Source organism: Gigantopelta aegis, chromosome 8, assembly GCF_016097555.1.
Source record: "Gigantopelta aegis isolate Gae_Host chromosome 8, Gae_host_genome, whole genome shotgun sequence".
Classification (NCBI taxonomy): Eukaryota; Metazoa; Mollusca; class Gastropoda; order Neomphalida; family Peltospiridae; genus Gigantopelta; species Gigantopelta aegis.
The window spans coordinates 59143419-59171204 of NC_054706.1; the positions used below are offsets into that span (position 1 = coordinate 59143419).

Genomic DNA, 27786 nt, shown 5'->3' on the forward strand with positions numbered 1-27786 from the left:
TGAACTAGGGTTGCATGAAGTCTCACCCTAAACCAAAACGTTTGCACAGACTGAGTTGTAGATTGAGTTTTAAACTCAAGGTGGGTTTTTTCACAGCTTCATTTCATTATAACTTATTTTCGTGCTTATATCCAATTACGGTTCAAGCATGCTGTCCTAGGCACATACCTCAGCTATCTGGGCTGTCTGTCCAAGACTGTGGGTTAGTTGTTAGTTGGTTAGAGGTTAGTGAATGAGAAAAGGGTGTAGTGGCTGTTAAGAACTCACTCTGGGTTGGAGCCGGTACCGGGCTGCAAACCTTGTACCTACTAGCCTGTAGTCCAATGCCTTAATCACTGTGCCACTGAGGCCAGTCTTCACAGTTTTATGACTTGTTTGAAATTTCAGTGCCACACCTAGCTTTTAAATAACAAGAAAGCAGTAAAAATTTAATCATGGCACAGTAATAGCAATATATACAGTTCAATAAAAGGATTACTTCTAAACAAAAAAAAAAGCCTTTTTAAAAAATCTTTTAAACCTTTTTTTATCCCTTCGGCCCACAAGATATAGTTTTGAATTTCATATTATATGTGACATGCATGTTGTTCGCACCTCAGTACCAGCTCACACACACAGTCCATCTTAACTTATTGACAAAAAAAAAACCAACACAATTTCACACTAAGGTGACATTACCACATACTGGTATGACGAGATGGTCTTTCATCACAAAGCAGTAATTCTGAATGCATCAGGACTTGTTAAGCAATTATAAAGTTTCTTATTGTCAGTGTTATTGTCAATGAAACATCATTTGTGTATGTGCTATCATTTGGCTAGGTCTGAAAGATTCAAGGAGAGTGGAAGTAAAATTTAATTCGTGGAGTCTCTCATTTAGAAAAGTCAATTTCTACATTAAACAAAAAATTGATTACAAGGCTCTAACTTAAAAAATTCGTGAAACGGCCCAACGACGACAATCTTGAGTCTGCCTATGGCAGATGTTTTTCAAAGTGACTTTTGCAGCAAATCAACATGACTCAAAGGTTATTTTGCTGTATGTAGACATATTTAAAATCACAAAATACTAGCAGATAATATACACCAGGTACATAGAGTTTGCCATCTTTGAGGAGCTTTACCAACGGCAGAAGTTTTAACCAGTGGCAGAAAAGTGCCGTTTGTGATGCTTCCGACCTGTGGCAATTTATCTCTCGTTAGGTTCAAGTCCTGTGATTAAGAGCTTGTATACATCAAATATATAATAAGCAGCAATAGAAATGAGAGGTGAAAAATACTCTCTTTTGTTACGGTGTTGTTTTAGGGTGATGTGAACTAGATGGACACAGAACGTTTGTGATTTCATACTACGAGAAAATTTAAAATAAGAGAGTTTGTTTTAAGTAATACCATCATACTGCTCACTAATAAACTAATAAAATACACATCAACAAATTATACTTTTTATTGTCGTTTTATTTTCCCTTTATGTGTATACATGTAGTATAATGTATGGGGTGATAACAATAGAAAACATGACCATATAATAATCAAACATAAGAACATTTCCCTTCCTTTTACAGGTGTTTATAATATATTATGTAATGTGGAAATTATCCATACCTTAATACCACCACTCCGATTTTAATTCTTACCCTTGCCTGTAGTCCAAACAGACGTATAAAGTGTGATATTGACTTAATGTGTGCCCTGCACTACCTTGCCTGTACCAACAAACTCTTGGCACATGACAGCTATCAGTACATTTGTTTTGCAATCTGACTGGCTCTTGTCGCATTACATTCAATAAAGTTAAAGTTTGTTGGGGGTTTTTTTTTTTTTTGAGGGGGGGGAGGTGCATTATCCCCAGATATGCTTGACAGTGTCGGGGTTGAGAAGCCCCACTGAAAATAAGGTTAAAGTTTGTATTGTTTAATGACACCACTAGAGCAAACTGATGTATTATCATCAGCTACTGAATGTCAAACATTTGATATTTCTGACGGTCTTAGAGGAAACCCGATGCTTATTAAAAAAACTACATTTATTCAATAAATGAAATGGATTGGCAAACAGGTGGTTGGCCTATATAAATACCTCTCCCCATGGTTATGTCTCATACTGCATGGCATTTTTCAACATGCAGGATTATGAAGACCAGTTATGTAAGAATTAAATGTAATTTGTTTTTTAATTTATTGATGTACAACAGCTACAAATTGTATAAAATTGCATAGCGAAGCAATTTTATACTAAATTTGAGACTGTTATACATTGATAAATTCACAAAAAAAGGGCAAACAATTCTTATAACAATTGCAAACAACTCAAATTTATTTAGTTAAAAATACGCAAAAACCAATTTCATAAGCCCTTTCCATAACAAGTTTCACGTAATGACGTTGCATTTGATGCAATGGCATAATTTTCTGAGATTTATCGAAGGATAACATTAAGTTTTTAAGCAACATTGTCCAATCAGAATAGAGTAAATCATATAATGGCAGGACCTTTGTAATAATAAAGGAATAATAATTCACTGATCGACTGTCGATCAGATTTGAATATTCTATATTAAGAGTACATTAACATTAATTGAATGCAATAGGAATGAAGTCAGTAAAACTGCATTGAATATTAAGAAGAGTATTAAGATAACCTATGTATATAAAATAAACTAACTATACTGTGTATATGTAAGAACTGTATGCAATATAATACAATATAATAAATATGTTTGTAGATGTATATGCAATATTTTGGCCTTTTTGTAATGGTGATAGACATGTGTAATATACAATGTATATTGAAATATAATGCTGAATGACTGAAAATTGTGAATAAAATGTAAATAATAATTTTAATAAATCGTGGTGACAGTTTTAAAGCCCAAACCACCTATAGTCCTTCCCAGTAATGAACATTGTTTTCTTACTATGGTATGTACTATAATTTCATGTATTTGTCAATCGATTGTTTTTTAAACTGCACACAAAAATAGTGTTTATTTTATATTTTCAAAACACTTTTACTTTTCTTCTTACATCAAATTAAACTGAAGTTATTTACAAATTTACAATGTCCATGCAGCTGAGAAGGATTACAATGGAAAACATATTTGCTTGCATCAGTCTCTCCTTCCACAATATATTTAGAGATAACTGGATGCCAATATACAGGGTGGCCCAATTAAAACTCTAAACTCCCAAATCTGAAACCAAATTTTGAATATATATGAATTTCAAGTCGAAGTCTCAGGTCATCTATAAGAATTTCATGTGAGTATTTATAAATTATGTCAGAGCACTGTCCATATGTCCTCCCATGGAATTTTTGTCTGGCAAATATTTCCATTCTTTATTAAGCTGGAAAATGACTGGAGTTGGTGCAATACATCTGGAATGTCCATCCAAAATAAATATTGTTTATGGTAGCATCATCAAGCTTGATATAATAAGGCCTAAATATATATATATATATCTCTGTGTGTGTGTGTGTGTTTAAGATTTCATCCTTGAAAAAAAATAGGGTAGGTAGGTAGGAACTTTTTTTCTTCTTTTTTTTAATTAACTCAAACTGAAAAACTGTAATTGGTCGAGGTGTTCCGAAGCTATTTCGCTGACTGCAAAAAACTTTGGGGTCGCTAAATAAAATTATGGTAGGTCGGGAAATCAGAAACATACATATTGTTTTTTTCAGGCCTAATCATCAGAGGTCAGTGTGTTATCCAGTTAAGTTACTGTGACCCATTTTTTAAAGCAAAAGAATTACAGTATTAAACTTAGTATGGCAGGATATAAAATAATTAGTTGCTGTAAAGACAAAACTATTTCATGGCCAAATCATATCTCTGCATCAAGAAATATATCAAAACTAAGACAAACAAAATCCATTTAAAAAAATTAAAATTCTGGTAAATTCTTCCCATTTTATTTTGTTGCTACTCATGAAAAAAAACCACATAAATAAACAATAAGAATTTAATAGGACATGTATCCTGAACCAAACATAAACAGTAATTAAACACACATTTTTTCCTTTGAAGTAACAAGTTTATTTTGATTGTGAAAACATAAAAAAATAACTTAAGTTAAAACTGATATTTGTTTTCAAATACAAAAACTTCAAATAAACGCTATGTAGTCTGTATTTTTGTATGCTTCAAATTTGGTATACATGTACTTTTAAAAAAGGTGTGATAATGACAATATTCAATGCAAATATGTCCATTATGTTTTTGTATGTATTCAAATGCACTTAATTTTTTGCAGATTTCACTAGGGGTGCAGGGGAGGGGATCCTTTAGTATTTCCTAACGAACACAATCTACCCTTTGGAAAAATTGTAAAATTATTTATTGAGGCATCTGTGACAATGATTTTAAGTCTTATAATTTGTTTATTATTATTTATAATTTTATTTCTTTATTATTATTTTTTAAATTATTATTTTATTTTTTTAATAAATTAAATGTGATAAATTATATTAATAGTTCAATGCTATGTTGCTTTTTGGTGTACTTTAATTTTATAGATTTTTTTGTTGTTGTTGACCAGTTCCATATTTTTACTGTCTTGATGGTCTGATCAGAATATTTAGATTTTTTTTTTTTTTTTTAAATGTTGTTCACATCAATGAGGCTTTTATGGATGTAACTTTTCACAATGGCTGACTGTTTAATTAATACTTTTTGTAATTTTGTATTGTGGACCACCCTTACAGGTTAATAAAGCCGTCTTCATTATTTTGGCAGAAAGGAGCAGTGAAATGCACACGTGGATCCACAGAAAGTGAACATTAGGATATACAGTGAAACCTGTCCAAACTGGACCGTAAACAAACTCGAATCGTGTCAAAACCAGCCAATTTACATGGTTCCAAATTTGCCAAATTCTAAAACACGACCCGGTAAACATTGGATCCTGTCTACATTGCATAAATATTATGTCCCCAGTGTGATCCAGTTTAGACAGATTTCACTGTACTTATAATATACTCCTTTTAATTTTGATCATTTAGGCCTAATTTTTTTTTTTCAACATACAAATCTGTGTGAAAATAAAAACTGTAAATTGGCAAACTGGATAAATAAATAAACAATTTAAGATGTTTAAAAACCAATTCTATGTACAAAGTCCTGTACAAGGAGGCTAGGCACAATTTTTTCAAGTGTTTTAGAACGACCAGTTTCACGATACTCTTGACTGTCTCGGTGGATGTGGAACTATTGGAGGTAATGGTGACGTTTCCTGAAGAGGTCTCAGTATGGGTGTATGTCGGTCGAGCAGATCCGCGACGTCGATGGTGGAGGTCTGAATCTTCGATCCCACAGGGCGGAGCTTGTTCTGATGTTCATCAAGCATATCCACACGATGAACATGCTATAAAATAAAACAAAAACAACACATAAAAAGAATGTTATAAAGTTAAAAAAATATATTTTATGTCAAAAATATAGACAAATTCTAGATTTCAATTCTGTGGCTAAATTGAACTCTTATGTAAATACCTGTAATTTGATTCTAACCATAGATCCAGAAATTCCATTTTGGACACAGGAAGGCAAAACGTATGAAATCTTGGCACATAACTACCTATAATGTCATTTAAAAGGTATATGCTAAACTTCAGGAATTTATATAGTATATAAAAACAAATATTTAATTGTATCCAAAGTAGTTAATTCCACTTACAGATCCAGAAATGCCATTTATAAACCATAAACTGGAACTAAAAATAATGTAAAATAATTAGTAAATAAATAAACATTCTGAGAGTACTGTTAAAGCAATACAGTTTGAATTTCTTCAGTTCATGAGCATTAACTGTGAAACATGGATAAATTAATTTTTGACAGTTATGACCCTTGAATAAAATTCTCATGAAAGTTGAACTTCATCTGGCCATTACTGTCAAAAATGGGCAAACGTGATCTGTAACTGTACATAATAAAGCTATATACAGAATTTCAGCTCAATATCTTGAAGCACTGGGGCTTGGGAATCTGGAAAACTATATGTGGGACAGACAGACGGACAAAAGGATGGAAACAAAACCTATAGTCCCCTCCAGTTGAACCAGTAGGGGACAAAAAAGTAATTGAAACAATTATTATGCCCTCTTAAAACCTACAATGTATAAGGTAGACGTGAAAGACCATGTTGAATGATTTAGGCGACACTAAATTCCATCACGTCTGTAAATGTAATGTCCATCTTTGAGATACACCACAAGCCAACCCACTGCTGATGGGCATTTCATGTTTCTCCAAATCCGCCTGGCTTTTCATGGGTTCAACACAGCCCGTTTTCCTATTGTATCTGAAAAATCTGCCATCCATGAACAGCTTGTCGTATTTCATGTTGACGTGTTTCCTTTTATTCCGTGCCTTGACTAGCAGTGGAGTCAAACTCCTCCTTGCTTGTCGAACTCTAGCACTGAAGTCCTCGGAAACGCGGAAGTCCATGAAACCCCATTCTTTTTCGCAGTCCCTGAACGTCGCTAAGACTCTCGTTTTGTCTTTGAAGTTTGAAAATTTCACCAGGATCGGCCGAGGCCTCGATCGAGTGTTAAGTCTGTGAGCTCGATCGATACTGATTGTCTCTTCCTCGATGGAAAGTTTAACCACAAGAATATTTCGCACCACATTCTCACAGTCTTCCCATGTTTCAAAAGCACCGGGTTTCTTTTCCGGGATACCGAAAAATAACAGATTCTCCCTTCTGCTATTGTTCTCTAGTTGATCTATTTTCTTTTTCATGTATTCGTTTTCCTGTCTCAAGTCACAGAGTTCGGTTTTTAACTCGTCAAATTGTCTGTCGATATTCAACGTCATTAACGCTTTCTTCACTTCAGTATGAAATACTGCTTTTAATTCTTCATTGAAGCAACTATACTCATCTTCTATGTCGTTTTGAGTTGTATTTGAGGAGACATGCTGGCAAAAAAATAAAATAATAATAACTGTTAAAAAACTGATTTTGCAGAATTTTATTAAGATCATTTTATATTAACTGAAATATTCGACAATTATTTCTTTAATAAAACAGCAAAGTAAATTATTTTATTACACCATGGTGGAAGAGATACCCTGGGATATTTTGTCTGAAAGCCATAATGTGAGTTACACCTTTAAGAGATGTCAAGACCTCCAATCAGCTGATTAATAGTTCAACTCCAGTTTGTGTTTCACACAAAAAAGTGTGCACATTGTTTTTTAAATGCATGCTCGTACAAACCAAAAAATACTTGCGGTCAAGTCTTATAATTACAGTTAGTCACATAATTTAAAAATATACTGTTTGAAGGAAGGAAATGTTTTATTTAACGACGCACTCAACACATTTTATTTACAGTTATATGGCGTCGGACATATGGTTAAGGACTACACAGATATTGAGAGGAAACATGCTGTCGCCACTTCATGGGCTACTCTTTTTGATTAGCAGCAAGGGATCTTTTATATACACCATCCCACAGACAGGATAACACATACCGACCAAGCGTCAAGTGAGCGCTGTACCACTGGGCTATGTCCCGCCCCATACTTGTTTGAATACTTTGCTTTAGCCCTGAATACGTCCATAGTATTGTTTGTGTACGTGTGAGACTCAGGAATGCAAGATTCCATTGACCACCAAACAATATCCTTCTGGTGAACACACCACAGTGGTCTTAGTTCTCTGCATTCCCATGTTTTGCTTATGTGGGAAGTAATTGTCCGAGTTTCCTTCACTGATGTACGTTGTAATGCACATAATACTACTTGATCCCATAAGCAGCCATTTATATTACAATTCTTGTGTTTTTTATCATACACTATAAACATACTCGTAATATTAATTTGTTTGGTATTCTTTATTTTTTTTTACATATTGCCTTATTATGGAAGAGTCTTTATCGTTAAAATGTGAAAGATGCCTTGATCATAACCTTGAAAGAATGTGGGGGTTTTCATTAAGTGTCTGAATGAAAGTAGTTCACAGGGTTAGTACCTACATCTGAATATTTGAAATGTATTGAAGATAAACAAGAAAAAAAAGAAAAAGAATTCTGCAAACAGTTTTCAACTTATTATTATTTTATTTTTTGGCCAGAAAACCTCCTTAAATACTTCTGTGAAACACCAAACCGCAACATACACAAACCACATGCAAAGGTGGCCATTCATCCAGAGTTATACCAGAAAGTCCAGTTTCCAAGGGTATGTAAGTTGTAACAGTGTGTCCAGTATTCTTAAGATCCATTGGTAACCACCTCCTTAGCATACATGCATGTATGTATGAACATGAATGCACATGCACACAGACACACACACATACAGGCATGCACACAAAATCTCACACACGTTATGAAATTATACTTACTCTGCCGGGACCTTTTTTCATTCTGTTTCCCTCCTTCACAATGACACCAGGAGCAATGTCCATTGCCTCAATCTAACAAACAAAAATAAAAATAAAAAATTAAATTAAATTAAATAAAATAAAAATTAATTTTTTTTAAATTTTAAATTACGCCTATCCATAACCATCATGTGAGAATTAATTTTTTCCATGTAATATTACATTATTATCATATAATATTTGTTTAATTAACAAGAAATGGTAGGAAGTTTTCCATTCATAATTTACAGTTATTTCTGAACATAAAACAATCTTCTAAAACCCTTTTGTTAAATATCTTGAAGTACTTCAGTTGAGCTAGAGACGTACTAACCATTGGTGGTGGTAAGGATGTTATAGTTGGCTGCTGGAATGCCTTGGTCACTTTTGTAGATCTTGCTGCAAAAAAAAAAGAAATTGTATTGAAAAAAAGAAAAAAGACATGAAATTTTTTTTCAAAGTGTATATCACATCAGATTAATACAATACAAGGTCTATGCATACTATGGAGACTCATGTAAAATACTAAAGCTTAAAGTCACAGACCCTAGTTTCAACCTGTGAAAATGGACACTAAGTTTGATTAAGTTACAAACCTGTAAAACCTTTGGATAACGTTACAACAGAGTGAAACAAGAGTCTGTGACAGTAAAATAGTGAAATACCCTTTAAACTAGACTAAAACTCGACTCCATACCCAAATTACTTCTCAGATGCACATGCGTTTTTAAAAATATGAAAAATGCATTTTGTAGTATTAGAAACACCAGGATGACCAAAAACCACTTCGGTTGTACAGAAATAGATAATATAAACAAAATATAAGTAATGTTTGATTTCAAGGATCATAAATGGCTCTAATAGTGAAAAATATGCATTAGGGTTTAAAAACTAGGGTCTGTCCCTTTAAGGCAACACACTGCCATTTGTCCTATGTTACTTGAAGTAGCAGCTTAATATAGTCCAGTTTAGGAAATAGTTTCTTTCAATTATAAAACTTGAGAGATGTGTTTTCAATGATAAAACTTAAGAGATGTGTTTTTAATGATAAAGCTTGAGAGATGTGTTTTCAATGATAAAACTTGAGAGGTATGTTTTTAATGATAAATCTTACGCGTTGTATTTTCAAATGATAAAACAGGAGAGATGTGTTTTCAAATGGTAAAACTTCAGAGATGTATTTTCAATGATAAATTTTGTGAGATGTGTTTTCAAATGGTAAACCTTTACATACGGTATGGGTTTTAATGGTAAATGTTGGAACCTGTGTTTTTAATAGTGAAACACTGGACCAGTGTCTTATGAATGGTAAAAGTGACATTTTTGGTTTTTAATGAAAAGTGAAGTTTATTTTACCTGTTGAAGCTGCGTCAGAAGATTCACTTCTCTTCTTGGACTTGGATCCCAACAATTGTAGAGTACTTGAGGAAATGTACTTGCCATGCCTCATTGCCTCCAGCCTCACCTTGGCTGCCTCAACAGATGGGTCTATCACCTGGTATTTCACCTTCACTCTGTAATAATAATTACACAAATACAGAATCAAACCCACTAAAAACTTTATGTACTTAAAACACAGCATGCCAATCTACTAACAAAACTTATCTTTAGTGAGTCTTTATTATTCTTAACATTCTGCAATTTGCTGAAAATATTTTGTAAAAGAACATTTGTATTGCCAATCCAAAACATCTCTCAAAAGTGCTTATAAAAGATCATATGCATTTCAACAGGAGTAGCTCACATACATGGGGGCAGTGGATTTTATTTTTCTCTCTCAATCAAGTGTCAAACGTAAATCATATGTTAGATATCAGATAGCTATAGACTAGATGTGCTGAGGGGATCCTCTCCAAAGTACCTTACTTCTGATCTTAATGAACTACGATGATCCATGACGGTCTTCGTAAAAATCAAGGCGAGCTGAAGATCACTCTCACGAAATGGTGCTAGGTGAGCAATTACATCAAGATTCAATTAAATTTGTTCATTGAAATGCGATCAAAAGTTGCTTCTTTCCTAAACATTTTCCAGGTGAGTGTGGCGAAGGAATTTACGAAACCTGTTTTTTCTTAAACACAGGTGTTTAAGCATTGTAAATCTGTGTAGTTACATATATGTAAGACATAAACAAGCTTTGTAAATTCAGCCCATGATGTTTAAACTGCATCACAAAAATAAACTGTTCTGTGAGACCCACTTAGAAATTAATGAAAGAAGTCTGACCTGTGGTTTGGCAGTTTCTCTGGACACAGTTTCACACAAGACACCACGTTGCCCATGTCATCATAGTCGACCTCCTTGTTGCCCGGTGGGCGACCTGCCTGGACCTGAAAGAACATACTTTTACATAACTTATGTTCAAAACACTTCTCATGATGTGGGATCAGAGGTAAAGTTTGTTTTGTTTAACAACACCACTAGAGCACATTGATTTATTAATCATCCGCTATTAGATGTCAAATATTTGTTAATTTTGACATATAGTCTTAGAGAAAAAACCCAGTACATTTTCTCATTAGTTGCAAGCGATCTTTTATATGCACCATCCCACAGACAGGATAGCACATACCACGGCAAACGATATACCAGTCATGGTGCACTGTCTGGAATGAGAAATAGCCCAACAGATCCACTGACAGGGATCGATCCTAGACCGACCACACATCAGACAAGAGCTTTACTACTGGGCTACGTCCCGCCCTCCTCTCACAATGAGGAATCAATGCAAAACATACACGTAGATACAAACTGTAATTTGACCCCGTCCCTATACAATGTTTACAATCTAGACTCAAGACTTTAATAGAATCTGCGACTTTAACGTCATGGCAACAGAATATAAATTGCATGTGAGTGATATCATTAGATATTTGAGTCTAGACTCTAAAGGTTTTATAAGCATGGGCCATGGTACATGTATATGAAAAAACTAATTTTTTAAATAAGAATAATGATTTTTTTTTTTAAAGCTACCAATAACTTTTATGTCCTTGGTGATCCTTGGTGAAGTAATCTGCTCATCCAAAGTTTTAGCATGAAAACTATTTCGTATAGACATAAAAAAAAAGGTAATGAAATAATATATAATGTTAAGACTAAATAATGATAAGATTTTCTGCTTGTTTCCTGTCAATCTCAACCCTTTTAATCTAGTATTTGCCTGTGCTCTATTTGTTTATGTTTTCTCACTAAACCAGTGTTGTCGTGCTTCTTCTATGACCAGTTACCAGTTAAGATGTCATAATTTACCAGCAATCAAAGTGGTGTAAAGTAGTTAACTTAAATTCAATTTCATTTCTTTTTACACTAAATAATGCTAGTATTAAATGTTTCGCCGATGGGCACACAAATTTAATACACCAAAAACGTACAACATACATGTAGTTCTGTTAGACATTACAGATAAACTAATTTAACATTTCTAATTTTCTATAGTAGGCCTATGCAAATATGTATCTAAAGGATCTAGATATGTTCTGTAGTAAGTAGTATAAATAAGCCAATATAACTAGAAGCAGCTGATGTGTAACACCTAACAAAACTGCAGTTTAAACAAGCAAAAAAAAAATCTAATTGAATACTAAATGAACAAAAATTAACACTGAAACTCTTATTGGCAAATAAAAAACATTTTTAACTAACATAACTAAAATAAAGCTATTATTAGACTTTAATATTACTTTAAAATTTTAAGACATTTTACTTTAATTTCAAACTGTAATAAACTTTTGTTACAAATGCTTTGACTGATCAATCTGTAAGAAATTATTTTGTTGCAAATGCTTCTATTGTTCAAACTGGAACATGTATCAATTGACTTACAAAATGGACTTCCAAAAAATTTAATTTGGGCAAAATAAATCCAGCAATTTAGTTCTCTAACCAATTATTTCATATACATGTATACTGCAATCTATTAAAGGCATACTGTCATGGATTTCAGGACCGTATTTCTCTAAACATGGATAATAACTGAAAATTACATTAATAGAAAACAAATCTAGCTATTGCATCACCTTAACTGAACCACGATGGAGTGAAATCCATGTCAACCCTCTCGGCAATTTTAGTTTTTGAATTATGGACCATTGCCATAATTCAATTATTTTTAGAAAATGTCATTAATAAATGGAGTATGGTGGTTATGAAGATGGTTGAATAAAGTACATTTAGGGACAAATCAAATTATTTTTGTTCAGGTAATACTTTGTTAGACCATTAAATAGGTCACTGGTCTGTGACAATATGCCTGTAAACATAGAGGATAAGGGCAAGTATATTTTAAATTATTCAAATAGTGCCTTCACTAATTTATAACATGCCAATCAGCTGTTTATATTTACATGTATTACTTATTTTTCATTAAAAATCGTTTGAAATTATGATTACAAGGAAAATAAATAAATATATAATATGTACCGTAATAATGAACGTAGGCCTAATATGGGGTTTTTTTTAAAGCCAGTTGTTAGTTGGTTTTAATTACTGTTTTGCATAATAAAAAATACCTACTAAAACAAAAGCTAAAACCTCTCAATTGGGAATTCCCCAAAGCTGAATATTATTTTTAAAAAAGAAATAATTTTATTTTTGTTGAATATATAACATATTATACATTTAACATAAGCTATATAAATTTGTAATTACAAGTATTAAACTTTATCATTTACAACATTCATCTACATATGAAAACACAGAACCACTATATGCGCTAACCTAGTATGGTATTTATACACTACTACACACTGAGGGTATATATACTTATTTGTACTAATTTAGGAGGTGACAAGGGGCAACTTCCAGTGACTACCAAGGATGAACCCAAGAAATATTTTAGGAATGGGAACTTGAAACGTTTAGGTCCCCCCTGATCCCCACCTTTGCCTCCACCTTTGGTTACTGCAATCTCCATCATCACCCAATTTTAATGCTTACAATCGTACAACTCGTACTTCTCAGTAAATACAGCCACCTATTTAAATGGCATACCGGTACATCCTCCTACTTTCAACAATAATGAAAGAAAGAAATGTTTTATTTAACAACGCACTCAACACATTTTATTTACAGTTATATGGCGTCAGACATATGGTTAAGAACCATACAGATATTAAGAGAGGAATCCTGCTGTCGCCACTTCATGGGCTACTCTTTTTGATTAGCAGCAAGGGATTTTTTATATGCACCATCCCACAGACAGGGTAGTACATACCACGGCCTTTGATATACCAGTTGTGGTGCACTGGCTGGAACAAGAAATAGCACAATGGGGCCACCGACGGGGATCGAGCAAGCGCTGTACCACTGGGCTATGACCCACCCCCAGTAATAATGAACACCCTGCAACATCCTGCCACAGTGTATCGAATGGTTCTGTGTTTTGCATATCCGTGAAAGTTGGAAATGATTAAATTCTAAGTCTCAAGCATTTCCTACATAATCTGTTAACAACATGAGATGCTATGTTAAGACAACAGAGCTACAGATAATAAATAAAGTAAAAACAATAAATGTTATGTCAGTAGATTTAACTGATAATTAACAAAATGAAACTATCGACTCTTGTGGTATACCTGAGACCCTGTTTCAGATTCCTGAAATGTTGGGAAAACTTTAAGATTATTTAGCTGCCAAAATGCATTATTGATAATTATATAATAATATAGGGAACAACAACAGCTCTACAGAATATAATTTAATATTTTTATCCACTTTGAATTGAGTAAAATTGAACAACTCTCCCATATTAACAATCAAAACATCCATACATCCATCCATCCATCCATCCATAGATCCATCTATCTATAGATCCATCCATCCATAGATCCATCCATCTATAGATCCATCCATTCATCCATAGATACATCCATCCATTCATCCATAGATACATCCATCGATCCATAGATCCATCCATTTATCCACAGATACAACCATCCATTCATCCACAAATACATCCATCCATCCATAGATCCATCCATCTATAGACCCATCCATAGATACAACCATCCATTCATCCATAGATACAACCATCCATTCATCCATAGATACATCCATCCATCCATACATAGATCCATTCATCCATCCATAGATACATCCATCCATCTAAATATACATACATCCATCGATAGATCCATCCACAGATACATCCATCCATCCATAGTTACACCCATACATAGACCTATCCATAGATACATACATACATCAATAGATCCATCCATAGTCTTAGATACATAAATCCATCCATAGATACATCCATTCATCCATAGATTCATCCATCGATCCATCCATCCATAGATCCATCCATCCATCCGTTCATCCATAGATCCATCCATCCATTAATAGATCCATTCATCCATCCATAGATCCATCCATCCATCCTACTACTGAACAGTAACAGAAATGCAATTTCATTCTAAATATTTGTTCTTGCATTCATTAATTCATTCATTCATTATTTGCCTTTGCATTCACTCACTCACTGAAAAGTGTTAAAACTGTAAACCCATTCAGAGTATTTCTCACTGACTGTTTGGCATACAATCTACAAACTGGACATATAAAATATCAGCATAATAATAACTGAAAAACAAAACAATACATTTTATTACACAATATTTTCTATTTGCATTGTCTGTTGGGATGTTTGGACCAATCTCTTAATTACCAATAGATTTTACCCACATTTTATCCAGACAGAAATCTTGAAAAAACCCATTACAATGACACAAATTCCACATACTAGGTGATAAACATGTCACCTATCTTGACTTTGCCAAAATCTCCAAGGACAAAATGCATGCTGTTTTTTGCTATCTGCCATTTTACTTTTTATGTAAAAATTACAAAAATGGACTGTAAATATTTTTAATTTCCATGAGATTTAATTCGGCCATTTTTGTCAAACCAGAAATATACGAGACTGCTATAAAATTAGAAATTTCAGGTATTCACATTAGGCACTAGAACCAAATGTAATATGCTATATTTTAGTTTTCATTTATATATTACTGTCATTTACACACTGTAACACAGTGTATGGGTATATAAAGTCTTGATTTATGCATATGTGACATGTAAGTATGCAAGTACTAGATTACGTTTTGTGTGACATATAGGTCAACATACACAAGTACTTAAGTTTTGTTTCTTGAATATATACTGCTACTTTCGCCGTTTAGTTAATTTTGGTTGACAGGGGAAAACTGATACATCTTGCATTCACCATCAGTTTTGTGGTTTGAAAAAACGGTGCGCATTATATTGTGGTTTATGTTTTTTTTCTTGGAATAAACATTCAAAGTGGGGGGCGTGCATAATACATGGGGAAAAGATGGTAATATGTGGACACTGCAGCTTTTAAAAATTAACAAGTCATAAAAGATTTTCAGTTCAAATTTTTTTTTAATATGTTGATCATTTAAGGGCCATTTGTATTTTATCTAATCAGTCAACTTGTTATAAACATCCTAAGTTTGTATTTTATCCAATCAGTCCACATGTTACAAACATCCTAAGTTTGTATTTTATCCAATCAATCAACATCTAATGATGTTACAAACATCCTAAGTTTGTATTTTATCCAATCAAACGACATGTTACAAACATCTTAAGTTTGTATTTTATCCAATCAGTCGACATGTAATGATGTTACAAACATCCTAAGTTTGTATTTTATCTAATCAGTTTACCAGACCTGTCAACCCTCCCGGATTCCGCGGGAGTCTCCCGGTATTTGATCAAATCTCCTTTCGCCTGTGCAGGAGACAGTTTCTCCTGTTAAATGACATTTTTGTAAGCATAAAAAAAAAATCGATCCTCTTTTGTCAAAATAACATAAGGGAAGTAACTCTACCTTTTTTTTCTCATTCGGAAAATGTCGACTACTTTCGGTTTCTGAGAATGTAACAGGCCGAATTGTCCCGACTGTTTAACCTTTGCCGAAGTGAGAATTGTGGGATAGCCTATTTATATTGTTAAAAAAGCACATGGAGTTTATAGAATGACGTGTTATTATAATGTTTGTTGTCATCGTAATGGCTACGAAGCGTGTTGCTGCTAATTCAACAGGCTGTGTATTGACATTCAGTGTTGCATATATAAAAAAAAAAAAACTATTCAATTTAGTTCTAATAACACCTCTGAATTGTAAAATGTTTTTCCACTGGATTACATAATGCAACTATGACGAATCTGAACTGCCAGACTCCGAGTTGACAGCGATACACATGATGCATGTTAAAATCACATGTCACAGCAAGACAACGAAAAGACCAATTAGCTGTATAAACATACTTGTGTCAGTTAATTTTGTATGTTTGTGCAGTAAAATGTTGGTTATACGGGTACTCTTCAAGAAATTATTTTTGTACAATTAAAAAATGTCGTGTCTGACATTGACATAAAGTTACTCCCGGAAATGGGTATAATTCCGGTATATTTCACGCGATGTCCGTAATGAGGTTTTACTTATGATTAATGAAAATACAATGTTTATTGCATCATTATAATGATTTTAAATGAGTACCACGCCACCGTTCCTCATTATAGTAACAACTGAATATTAATTTATAAGATTTATATAAATTTGTCTTAGGTACACTAACCACAAATAATGTAACGCAACCTGTAACTGTAACTGTAAGGCTGTAAGTGTAATACCGTAAATGTACTAATTAAATTTTTTATTTCTTGTTCATGTTCTTAACATTTTTGGATAAAATATTATAATTTTTTAAAATATGTATTAAATCATAATAATATTTAAACTTTAACAAACAAAAACTTTTTTTTTTTTTTTTTTTTTTTTTTTTTAAATGCCAAGATCTAAGGTTAAGAAGTATATATGACATTATATAGTATTCATATAACTTATTGTAATGTTTTTTTTAAATCTTGCGATTTTGGGTTAAATTGTGTGAATTAAAAAAATCTCCTGCTTTTTGACAAAATCTCCTGCTTTTTCAACACACACCTCCTGCTTTCTCTTGACTAAAGGTTGACAGGTCTGCAGTTGACCTGTTACAGACATCCTAAAGACAACCCACAACAAGGCTTACCTTGAGCAGAGACTGACAAGAGGCCGGCATCTTGAGCCTGTCACTACTGTTCCCGACAGAACTGCGCATGGCGTCCTCTATCGCCTCCATGTACAACTTCATCTCAGACTCCTCGAGGGATTCCGACATTCTCCTCACACCAGCCGACTTCATTTTGCCGCGGTACGGCTTGAACTTGAACTTTTTCTTCTTTTCCACCACCTGAAGATGAATTTTAAGGAAAGACATTACTCAAATTGTTAAATAAACATTATGCAATACAAAAAAAATTAAATGTTATTTTGTGGGTGGTGGGTATCCAAAAATACTGCCTGCCTCACACCATCCATGTCATTAGTTCTAGAACAGGAGCCTATTTCACAAAACATCGACGTTTACGTCTGTGACTAGCAGTTATACCAGGCATACACTTACAAGTGTTTGGCATCTATTTCATGAAGAAATTTACATCAGTACAGAAGATGGAGCATTGTAAGGACAAAAGAAAATGAAATGCATGTACTTTTAACTATATTTGGTGTACTATAATAGTAATAAAAATTGTGGTTTAGTTGTAGATTTATATTTATGTGCAAAACTAAGCTTACAATGTTTTGTGAAATTGAGCCAAGCTCTTACAACAGTTAGTGAGTGAAAATACAGTGTAGTATCATTAGACCCTCCCAAATTAGTTCTTATAAATTCGCTACAGGGCCCATGCTTATAACACTTTTAGAGTCCAGACTCAATTTCTAATGATGTTAAACCCATACAATTTGTATGGCGTTGTCATGACATTAGTGTCTCAGACTCTATTAGTCTCGAGTCCAGACTCTAAAAGTTTTATAAGCAATGGGATGCAAACCAAATATCTACAGTGCGGGATATACCTCAGGTGGCACAGCACTTGCCTGGGGTTCTTAGATCATAGGACCATTTGATCATAGGTACCATTTTCTGAGTGGGTTTTTTTTTTGCTTTCCCAACAAGTACCGGTACCAAATGACTGATATATCAAAGGTCATGGTATATGCTGGGCCTGTCTGTGGATAAGTATATATAAAAGATCCCTTGCTGCTGGTAATGGAAGAATGTAGCAAAGTTACTCTCAGAATTATCAAATGTCGGACATCCAATAGCTGCTGATGACTAATAAATCAATGTGCTCAAGTGGTATTGTTAAACAACCAAGGGCTCAATTTACAAAGCTTGTTTTTGTCTTACATGTGTGTAACTACAAACATTTACAATGCTTAAACACTTGCATTTTAAGACAAAAAAACACAGGCTTCTTAAATTCAGTCCCAAAAATGTCTACCAGCCTTAAATAGCTTAAACACTATATCACGGACACCCTAGCACATATCACAACCTCTAATGCATCAGTCGTGGAGCATGAAAATGGGAACTGAAAAAAACATGGATGTAAGTAGGACATCAAACATATACTGATAGAAAGAAATAAAGGATCACACAAAGAGCAACAAGAAATAATGACTGCACCAAAAATCAATTCATATTGTCAGAAGTTGACTGGGAACATATAGGCAGCACATTCAGCACCACAAGACATTCAATACCACATTACAACTTGGTATGAAATACAGACATTACTACGCTAGTAGTGAATTCAATATGGTCTTCAATTTGATGTGTTCCCTTATTTCTTTCCATCAGTATATGACCCACCACTCTTTAGGCAACACTGTTAATACTTAACGACATTCCACTCCAGAAACGCTACAGCATTATATTTTAATAATAACGAGATGATGATAAAGTGACCTGTTCAGGCTTGGCCGGGACTTCTTCTGGAGGTTCTGGTTCAGGAGGCACTAACTCCTCCATAGTATCTGAAACCGTATCAGGTAGTTCTGGTTCCTCTTCTTCTCCAGTAGTGATTTCTTCATCACTTGAAAATAAGAACAAGTAAATTCAAAACCACAATAAATATTTATATTACTGGCTATGGTTGAAGCTATTTGATAATATTTAATTTACTAGAATAAAAACACAATAAAAATTTATATTAAAAAAGGTTTATTTTATTTAAAGACACCACTAGAACACATTGATGTATTAATCATCGGCTATTCGATGTCAAACTTTTGGTAATTTTGATATTTAGTCTTAGAGAGAAACCCTGCTAACAATTGTTTTATTAGTAGCAAGGGATCTTTTATATGCACCATCCCACATACAAGATACCATGGCCTTTGATATATCAGCCGTGGTACACTGGCTGGAACGAGAAATAGTATTTATATTACTGGGTATGGTTAAAACTATTTGATTTAATTATTACTTTTATCCATCAGTAACATTTTCAACACAAAAAGAAGAGTTAGAATCATTATGATAATATTTAATTTACTAGAATAAAAACACCACACAATAAAACCAACATGTTCAAACAGTTTTAACTCAGAAAAGCCAACTCCTAACATTTTTACTTTGGGAACTATAAACAAACTTTTATTGACCTATAGGACTTACAGTTTGTAACAAACAGCTATAAGTGAAAATTGAACATGGAGTAAATGCAAATACTGATATGCTTATTGCTGTTATGAGAGTCTTTGCCCTGACTAAAATCAACATGAGCTGAAGATAAGTCTTCTGAAATGGTGCTGGGCAAGCAATCACATCAAGTTTCAAATAAAATTTGTTTAAAATGTTATTGCAAGACATAGAGAATAATACATGAGTTTCCGTTTGATACCATTTATCTTACAACGAGGTGTTTAAAAACGTATCCAACAAGCAAAAGCGGTATCAAATGGACACGAATGTAGTATTCTATTTCTTACATACCTCGAAACGAAAATGTAAACAAGATAATGAACTAAATTATGTTGTTACAGAACAGTCTAATTGGGTCATGGCGTATGTATATTTGGTTTTAAACATACATACCACGTCATAACCAAATCACTACTGTACTAACAGATCCGTTCTCCTAAAAAATAGAGCACTCTAAAACATTTGCCAACCACTCGTAAAATGAAATTGATGAAAAGCAAGCATTTTAATGTGGCAAAGCATTGTAATAATACAGCTAATTTTTAATTTGAATGATGTCAGTATTCCAATGACGTCATCTTACAATAACACTAAACTGGGTCATGACGTCTCAGAAACGATCTCCAACATACGTTGTATACGATTTTGATACACAACGGTGATCTCCTACACAGGTGTGTAAGAAAATAAATTTGCCGCTCTCCTAAAACGATTCTAGGCTAGAGTGGAGGGGAGTGGGAGTGACCACTCATCTTATCTGGTGAAGATTGAGAAAGGATATTCCTATATCAATCTTACGTATCTTCTGCTTTATCGAGATATAATCGGGTTAAACAAGATGAAGCATTTTTACTAGCCAAGTGAAATAGACACAATTAAAACTGCAGGGCTTGAATTTAATGGTGGCCAAGCTGCAAACTGCAACAATGACCTAGCCATATACCGTAATGCCCTAAAAATTATTTTGAAAGTCACTAATTGGCCATCATACTCGGACACGATCAGTCAAATAGCCGTGACCTATAATTTGCCAAATTCAAGGCCTGAAACTGCCATACCTTATCTTCTGCTCAGCAACAGCCTCCTCTTCAGCCTGTGGTTCTTCCTGGATAGTTTGTGTAGAGAGGGCAATGTATGATTTTGGCACTGCCCCTTGAGCCCAGCAGTCCGTAATGGCAGGGTCAGGCTCTAAGAAAAAAAAATCATTATGATCACATTGTGTTTAAAGCATTAATATTTGTAATATGGAGATAGAGTGAATGTAAGAGATTATGTGAGACATGTTCACAAAGCTGAGTGCTTGAGCAGGCCTTAGATAACCTGAAATTTGCATAACCCATTTATCAAAAATAAATTCAGGTAATCCATTTCCTCAATGCGCGTAACCCGTTATGTCCACTTAAATTATGTCCATAATTTAATGCACAAACAAAACATAGGTTATGCAAAATTATATTTGTGTGAGCGAATGAAACTATACTCACAATTTGCAGAGACCTGTTATAGTCACTCTTTAAACTGGTTTTTGCACCAAACATTGATAGGATATGACAAGATAGTATAGGATAAAAACCAGTCAAATTGTTTGACAAACATCGATAGGATATGACAGGATAGTACAGGATAAAAACTAGTCAAATTGTTCGCAACTGGTTGCCCTTCTATATGCATCACTAGTCTTGTATCTGCCACTTTCAGCTTTATAAAATGCTCAGTGGTAGCAAAAACATATTATGAAGTCTTTTATTACCACATTTATTACAAGAGCCAACACATGTGTAGTTTATTAAAATAATAATTACATGCCCTTTCAATTAACACAATGTTTGACTTTGGAAAAGCAAGATGGTCATTTTAAGTGTATAGTTTCAACAAAAATTAACCAATTGGTGCCTCAAACGAAAAAATTTAAAATTACCTTGGAATGCAAATCCAAAAAGCTTTGCAGAGTCTTAAAAACTAGAGGATTATTGAGGCCTTTTTAGTGAAGTAGAAGGACTGGGTCAGTTTGTTTGGAATTCCAGAACAATCTAGAATTTTTCTATCTCTAAAATATACAATGTTAAATATTCTGCTAACCTTCATCCTGCAACCAGCCCGGATCAGATATTGCTTCTGGTTCCCCATCATCTCGAGCTAGAAACTGCCACTAGGAAAACAAATTATCAAATTTATGTCAGCTTTATTTTGAGAGAAAAAAAAGAAAGAAAAAGAGTGATGAATGCAAATAACCAAAAATTACAACTTCTAAAAGTTTCTAGTAGCAATGCCACATTTTTAATACCTACTAATATTGCCAGTGCCTAATTTGAAAATGATCCATAAAGTAATGGACAAGAGATAAATGATACTGCAAAAGCGAAATAACTCACAGAAGTCCCATATCCACAGGAACACAATCGATAGTTTTTTAATATAAATTTGTGTCTAATTATATTACATTTTACAGAACTTGTGATTATTAATAATTTTGCATATTCTGATATGCAAATTATATTTATACATGCACTACGAATTACCTCAACAATCTGCAAAATGGCATCTTTGGCTTGTGTGATTGTGAAAGGTAAAAGTTGTTTTTCAATGTAGTTTTCATAAATAATATTCATCGTATTCTCCACCACTGTATCCAGCATATCAATGATGAACTCTTCAGAGTTATCATGATCCAACATGAGATTCCTGCAAAGGACACAGAACAAAATACTTTTATACCAATCTGATAACCAGATTATCATAGGCCAATGAGGAACTATTTCCATCCAGACTCCTCCATCATTTATCAATAGTTACTGGAATGAAACAAAAATCATTGATTACTAAATGCAGTAATTCAATCTCTAGCCGTGAATATTTTGCCATGCCTGTTAACCCTATCCGTTGTGCTACAATCTTCACAGTATGGATAGAAGCTGTCCAATAACTATAACAGGCGGGAAAACGTTGTTTTACGAGTTTTTACCTTATATTTGAAGTGTTTTTTTAAATAAAATAAAAAATTGGAGGTCGGGGGCATTTCTCGGGTCGGGCAGGGATGCTAAACAAGTCATTTTTGTTATGTGGCCTAAGAAAACTAAAAACTAAAGCTGCCATAATCTCAATTAATCTATTCCCTGTGTTTTATCATTATTTTTGGTGAGTGCTGTGTGCAAAACGATGGGAAATATGAATTGGAGTATGCACTGTACAGTATGACGACTTGCGTGACATCCATCAGGCAAGATATCTTGCCTGCAGTAGTTAGAAGGTTAAATTAAACACATTTTATTAAAGAATAAAAAACAACAGGTAAGTTGTTAAAAATGGATAAAATTTAGGTTAAGGTTTTGTTATGCAAAAACATTTGTCATTCCTGCAACTTTCTAAGCTTACTGGCAATGGTTGCAGCTACCTTAGTCCGAACAGACAGAAAGTGTGGTTCTTTCTGTCCAAAAATTGTTACTTTTAACATTACCCTATATATAGCTTGTATTCAAAAGGAGCCTGGCGATCTCGCCCCGTGTCGATCTCACCCTGGCGAACTCGCCCGGGGCGACTTCGCCAGGACTTATTTTCATCCTTAGGCGAAGTTATCATACATATTTGACTTGCTAGAAGACATATATTACAACATATATTAGAGTATATATCTACTGTCATTATCAGCATGTTTTTGTGCCAAAACTACAGGGTTATACCACTTATACTACTAGTTTTGTGTTGGGACACGCTGTGGCGAGATCGCCATATTTACTTCCGTGTTGCATGTCTGTTTAGCGAAGTCGCCAGTACATTATAACTCAACAATATTCAAGTTACAAGCTGTTTTATGTTTACTTCATTAAGTAAATACATGTGCAGTAGTCATGTTTTGATTTTCTTGTTGTAAAATGTAATACATTGGTAGTTTACATTTCTGATGATTTCACTTGCAAGCCGGGGCGAGATCGCCAGGATTTTCCAACGAAGCCTGGCGATCTCGCCCCGTGTCGATCTTGTTTTTTCTTGTTTAAGTTTACAGTTTACAGTTTATTATAATAAATACACGTAAAGTACACATTTATGGTTTGTTTCATCATGTAATGTAACATTTTTTAAGTTTACATTTCTTATTATTTCACTTTTTCAGGCTGTGGCGAGATCGCCAGGATTTTCTCAGTGTAGCATTTTTATGTTGGTGAAGTTGTCACACGTTACTACGCAACTATTTGTCATAAGTGCACACTTTGATGTTCAATTTGGTATAATAAATATATGAACAAGACAACATTCATTTATTGTTTTGTTTTTATTGTGTAATGTGCAATTTTTTAATAATAAATACATAAACAGTACTTACTTGTTTGTTTTTTTGTATAATGTGATATATTCGTAATTATTAGTTCTGTCCATTCCACTTCAACAAGCTGTGCCAAATCACTATGATTTTATTGAGTGATGCATATTCGTTTATTTCATTACAGCAAATAAATAAATGTACCGTTCACAATTTACTGAATTAATGTCATAATTACTTGATTAATCTTGATTGACTGATTAACTGTTCACCATTACCCCCGATTACAGTGTGCACAGTATTCACTGTCATAACGGAATTCACAAAACATGCCTTGTTCTATTAATTACACTGCTGTTTTAATCAGTGAACATTGTTAACCTCTTAATCCATTAACTGTTATAAAAAGCTTCTCACAAATATGAACACATCATTCGCCTTCAAATACTGAGATAGAATTTACAAAATATGGCTGCTAACGGATGCCTTGTTTGTGATCATCCAGTTCGTCCACGTCAGGAGGGTTTGCTCTGTGACGGTTGCACACAGGACGTGCAACAGTGGCATGAGTCGAACTAGATATCGCCAGTTAGTAAATTCACAGGAGCCGTTTAACTGGACATGCATTAGGTGTTCGGTCCAGGAGGACACCATCGGTGCCCCTGCGGCTGAGAGCATCCGACAACTCGACTACTATGATGAACTCATGGAAGTCTCTAGAGATGACGTTGCCGAGGTTCAGGTAATTATAATTTCTTCTCTCAAATGTGTATATATAAATAATTAATTGATGCCGGACATACTATTTGCCTTATTATATATATAAGTTAATTTTTTAATTATGGCAACGCGCAATAAATCAAATACATTGGATTATATTGGTGTGACGCACTATTCATTCGTCCAAAAGACAAATCAAAAGTATAATATATATTCAAGTAATAGTTTGTTTGGCCATTAAATATGTCAACAATATGTGGCAGAATTATTTTTTCACGTTTACTGTATTCAGTAATTGTCTCGTATAAACAGACCTACACACAAGGAAATATTAATTAACAAGTAATAAATTTTTTACAGGCTACTTACGTAGTTGAAAATCAATTTCAACTGGAGGCAATACCACCCCGACCTTTTGACATCATAGAGGATTCCGTTGTCGAAGACCGACCACCACCAGCATGTGTTGCTATACAAACTGCATCCACTTTTGCAGTAGTTAAAGCAGCAACAATCAGAGGAAAAATTAAACTCTTCGACAGCGACAGGTATTCTTACGTCGAAAGAAACACACTTTCAGGTATGAATTTTATCAGTATCTCATTACTTTATTTTGTTTATATTTATTATTGCTACTATCGTCTTTCGGTGAAAAGTTTTGTAGGTAAATATAATTCCGATTCCAATATAATAAAAATGTTATTATTATTATTGTCATTATTAGTAACAATATTTGGGGAAACAACCTGCATAGCAAACATTTAAATGCTAACTAGTAATTTTTAAAAATAACAATCAGTCAGATGTTCTTTCTACCTTTCTTATTATGTACTTAAAGTAATACTGTTAATTTCGGATAATTTCAGATGGCACCGTTGTGTGGCATTGTGCGACTAGAAACGCACAGGTCAAGCATTGTCGAGCATCGGTTAGACAGCAGGCTGACCTGTTTGTGGCTGGTGAGCACATGCACTGCCATGTACGGCAAATAGGAGGCGCAGTGGTTGCGACAATGACTGTAGACATGAAGTTGGCAGCGAAGAGTGATCCCTTCAGATCAGCAGGGAGTATCGTTGATCAGCTAGTCCAGGAACATTTAGGTCCGGCTCCCTGCCCAGCGCTGCCAACGATCGATCGTCTAGTACACACAGCAAACTACTGTCGCCAGACCAGCCGGCCGAAGAATCCAACTGACTTGGAATTCGAGTTGAAAATGGATTTCATCCCAGACAACTTCTTAAAAGGTGACAAACAATTAAAACCTTGTTTGTACGTGAAGCTATAAGCCCTTAAAATATTTTTTAAATTGCTATTTTTTAACTACTAGTAGTTACTAGTAGTAACGTGTGACAACTTCACCAACATAAAAATGCTACACTGAGAAAATCCTGGTGATCTCGCCACAGCCTGAACAAGTGAAATAATAAGAAATGTAAAAAATGTTACATTACGTGATGAAACAAACCATAAATGTGTACTTTACGTGTATTTATTATTATAAACTGTAAACTGTAAACTTAAACAAGAAAAAACAAGATCGACATGGGGCGAGATCGCCAGGCTCCGTTGGAAAATCCTGGCGATCTCGCCCCGGCTTGCAAGTGAAATCGTCAGAAATGTAAACTACCAATGTATTACATTTTACAACAAGAAAATCAAAACATGACTACTGCACATGTATTTACTTAATGAAGTAAACATAAAACAGCTTGTAACTAATATTGTTGAGTTATAATGTACTGGCGACTTCGCTAAACAGACATGCAACACGGAAGTAAATATGGCGATCTCGCCACAGCGTGTCCCAACACAAAACTAGTAGTATACGAGGTATAACCCTGTAGTTTTGGCACAAAAACATGCTGATAATGACAGTAGATATATACTATAATATATGTTGTAATATATGTCTTCTAGCAAGTCTAATATGTATGATAACTTCGCCTAACGATGAAAATAAGTCCTGGCGAACTCGCCCGGGGCGACTTCGCCAGGGCGTGATCGACACGGGGCGAGATCGCCATACTTCATTCAAAACATGTGGCACCATGTTTCGATTGTTTCTCAACCGAAATAGTGCAACAAATGGACACACAAACCAAAGATTTAAAAACCTACCTTACTCACTAAATCCTGATTGAAGTACTTGTGTCATTATTAACAAAATAAATCTTCCAACGACAACTTTCAAAACTTTCCCCCTCATTTTAAATTTGCTAAATAGAGAGAAGCAAATCGCCCCGCACATTAAGAAAAGTACTGACTTAATGTGCACCCTACACGAAGTAGGTCGATCTCATCCCAGTGTGATTTTCTGCGATCTTTACCTGTGACGAAATCACCTGGGCAAGATCGACTGGTGGTGAGATCACCGGGCTCCCTCTACACTACCTAAAGTTAACAATTTGGCTAATGCATTTAATTTTTCACTTACCAGTCATGATCATTAAATTTTCCTGGGACAATTTCATGAGAAATTACTGGCGTTTGTGCTGCTGGGGGTTTTCCCTTGTCTGCCCTCGACTTTGTTACTGTTGCCCTGGACATTTTTGTTACAAAATTTGTTCACAAATCGTCAAATGTCGAAAATCAAACTGAATTTTTAATTTCAAATATCATTCCAGATCTACCAGGTTGTCATTTAACCTTAAAATTGACATGTTAACATTTGAATAACACACATGCTACCATTTAACATATACGTTGAGTTACATGTTGAATAAATGTAATTATTATACACATTTCTTGCACATTTAGCCAAAAATTCCCTTCGGTTTTGGCTTCGCCGGATGTTATCGTTTCTACGGGTAACCCAATCATCTCGTTCAGGTGTTATTATATGATTTATATAGATTTAAATAAATATTTAGTATTAAAGTATATT

General features: G+C 34.1%; 1 protein-coding gene across 2 annotated transcripts; it reads right to left on the minus strand.

Moving 5' to 3' along the window:
* Nucleotides 1–1440: 1440 nt before the first annotated feature.
* On the minus strand, nt 1441–27692 carry LOC121379361 (uncharacterized protein C2orf81 homolog). Of its 2 annotated transcripts, XM_041507944.1 has the most exons (12): nt 27337–27692; nt 22447–22609; nt 22007–22076; nt 20986–21115; nt 19190–19316; nt 17426–17626; nt 13943–13963; nt 10593–10696; nt 9723–9880; nt 8701–8765; nt 8349–8420; nt 1441–5363 (listed from the first exon to the last, which is right to left on the minus strand). In XM_041507944.1, exons 1-12 carry the CDS (start codon nt 27447–27449, stop codon nt 5172–5174), a joined length of 1416 nt encoding a protein of 471 aa, XP_041363878.1. In that variant the 5' UTR covers nt 27450–27692; the 3' UTR covers nt 1441–5171. The 2 variants fall into 2 exon arrangements, with proteins under 2 accessions (XP_041363878.1, XP_041363879.1); XM_041507945.1 differs by lacking the exon at nt 13943–13963.
* Nucleotides 27693–27786: the final 94 nt, after the last annotated feature.

Coding starts and splice junctions, on each gene's coding strand:
- LOC121379361 (XM_041507944.1), bottom strand. CDS start 27,449: ATGTCCAGGGCAACAGTAACAAAGTCGAGGGCAGACAAGGGAAAACCC. Junction 22,610..27,336: donor AAATTTAATGATCATGACTG/GTAAGTGAAAAA, acceptor TGTCCTTTGCAG/GAATCTCATGTTGGATCATG. Junction 5,364..8,348: donor TGAAAAAAGGTCCCGGCAGA/GTAAGTATAATT, acceptor TTTATTTTATAG/CATGTTCATCGTGTGGATAT.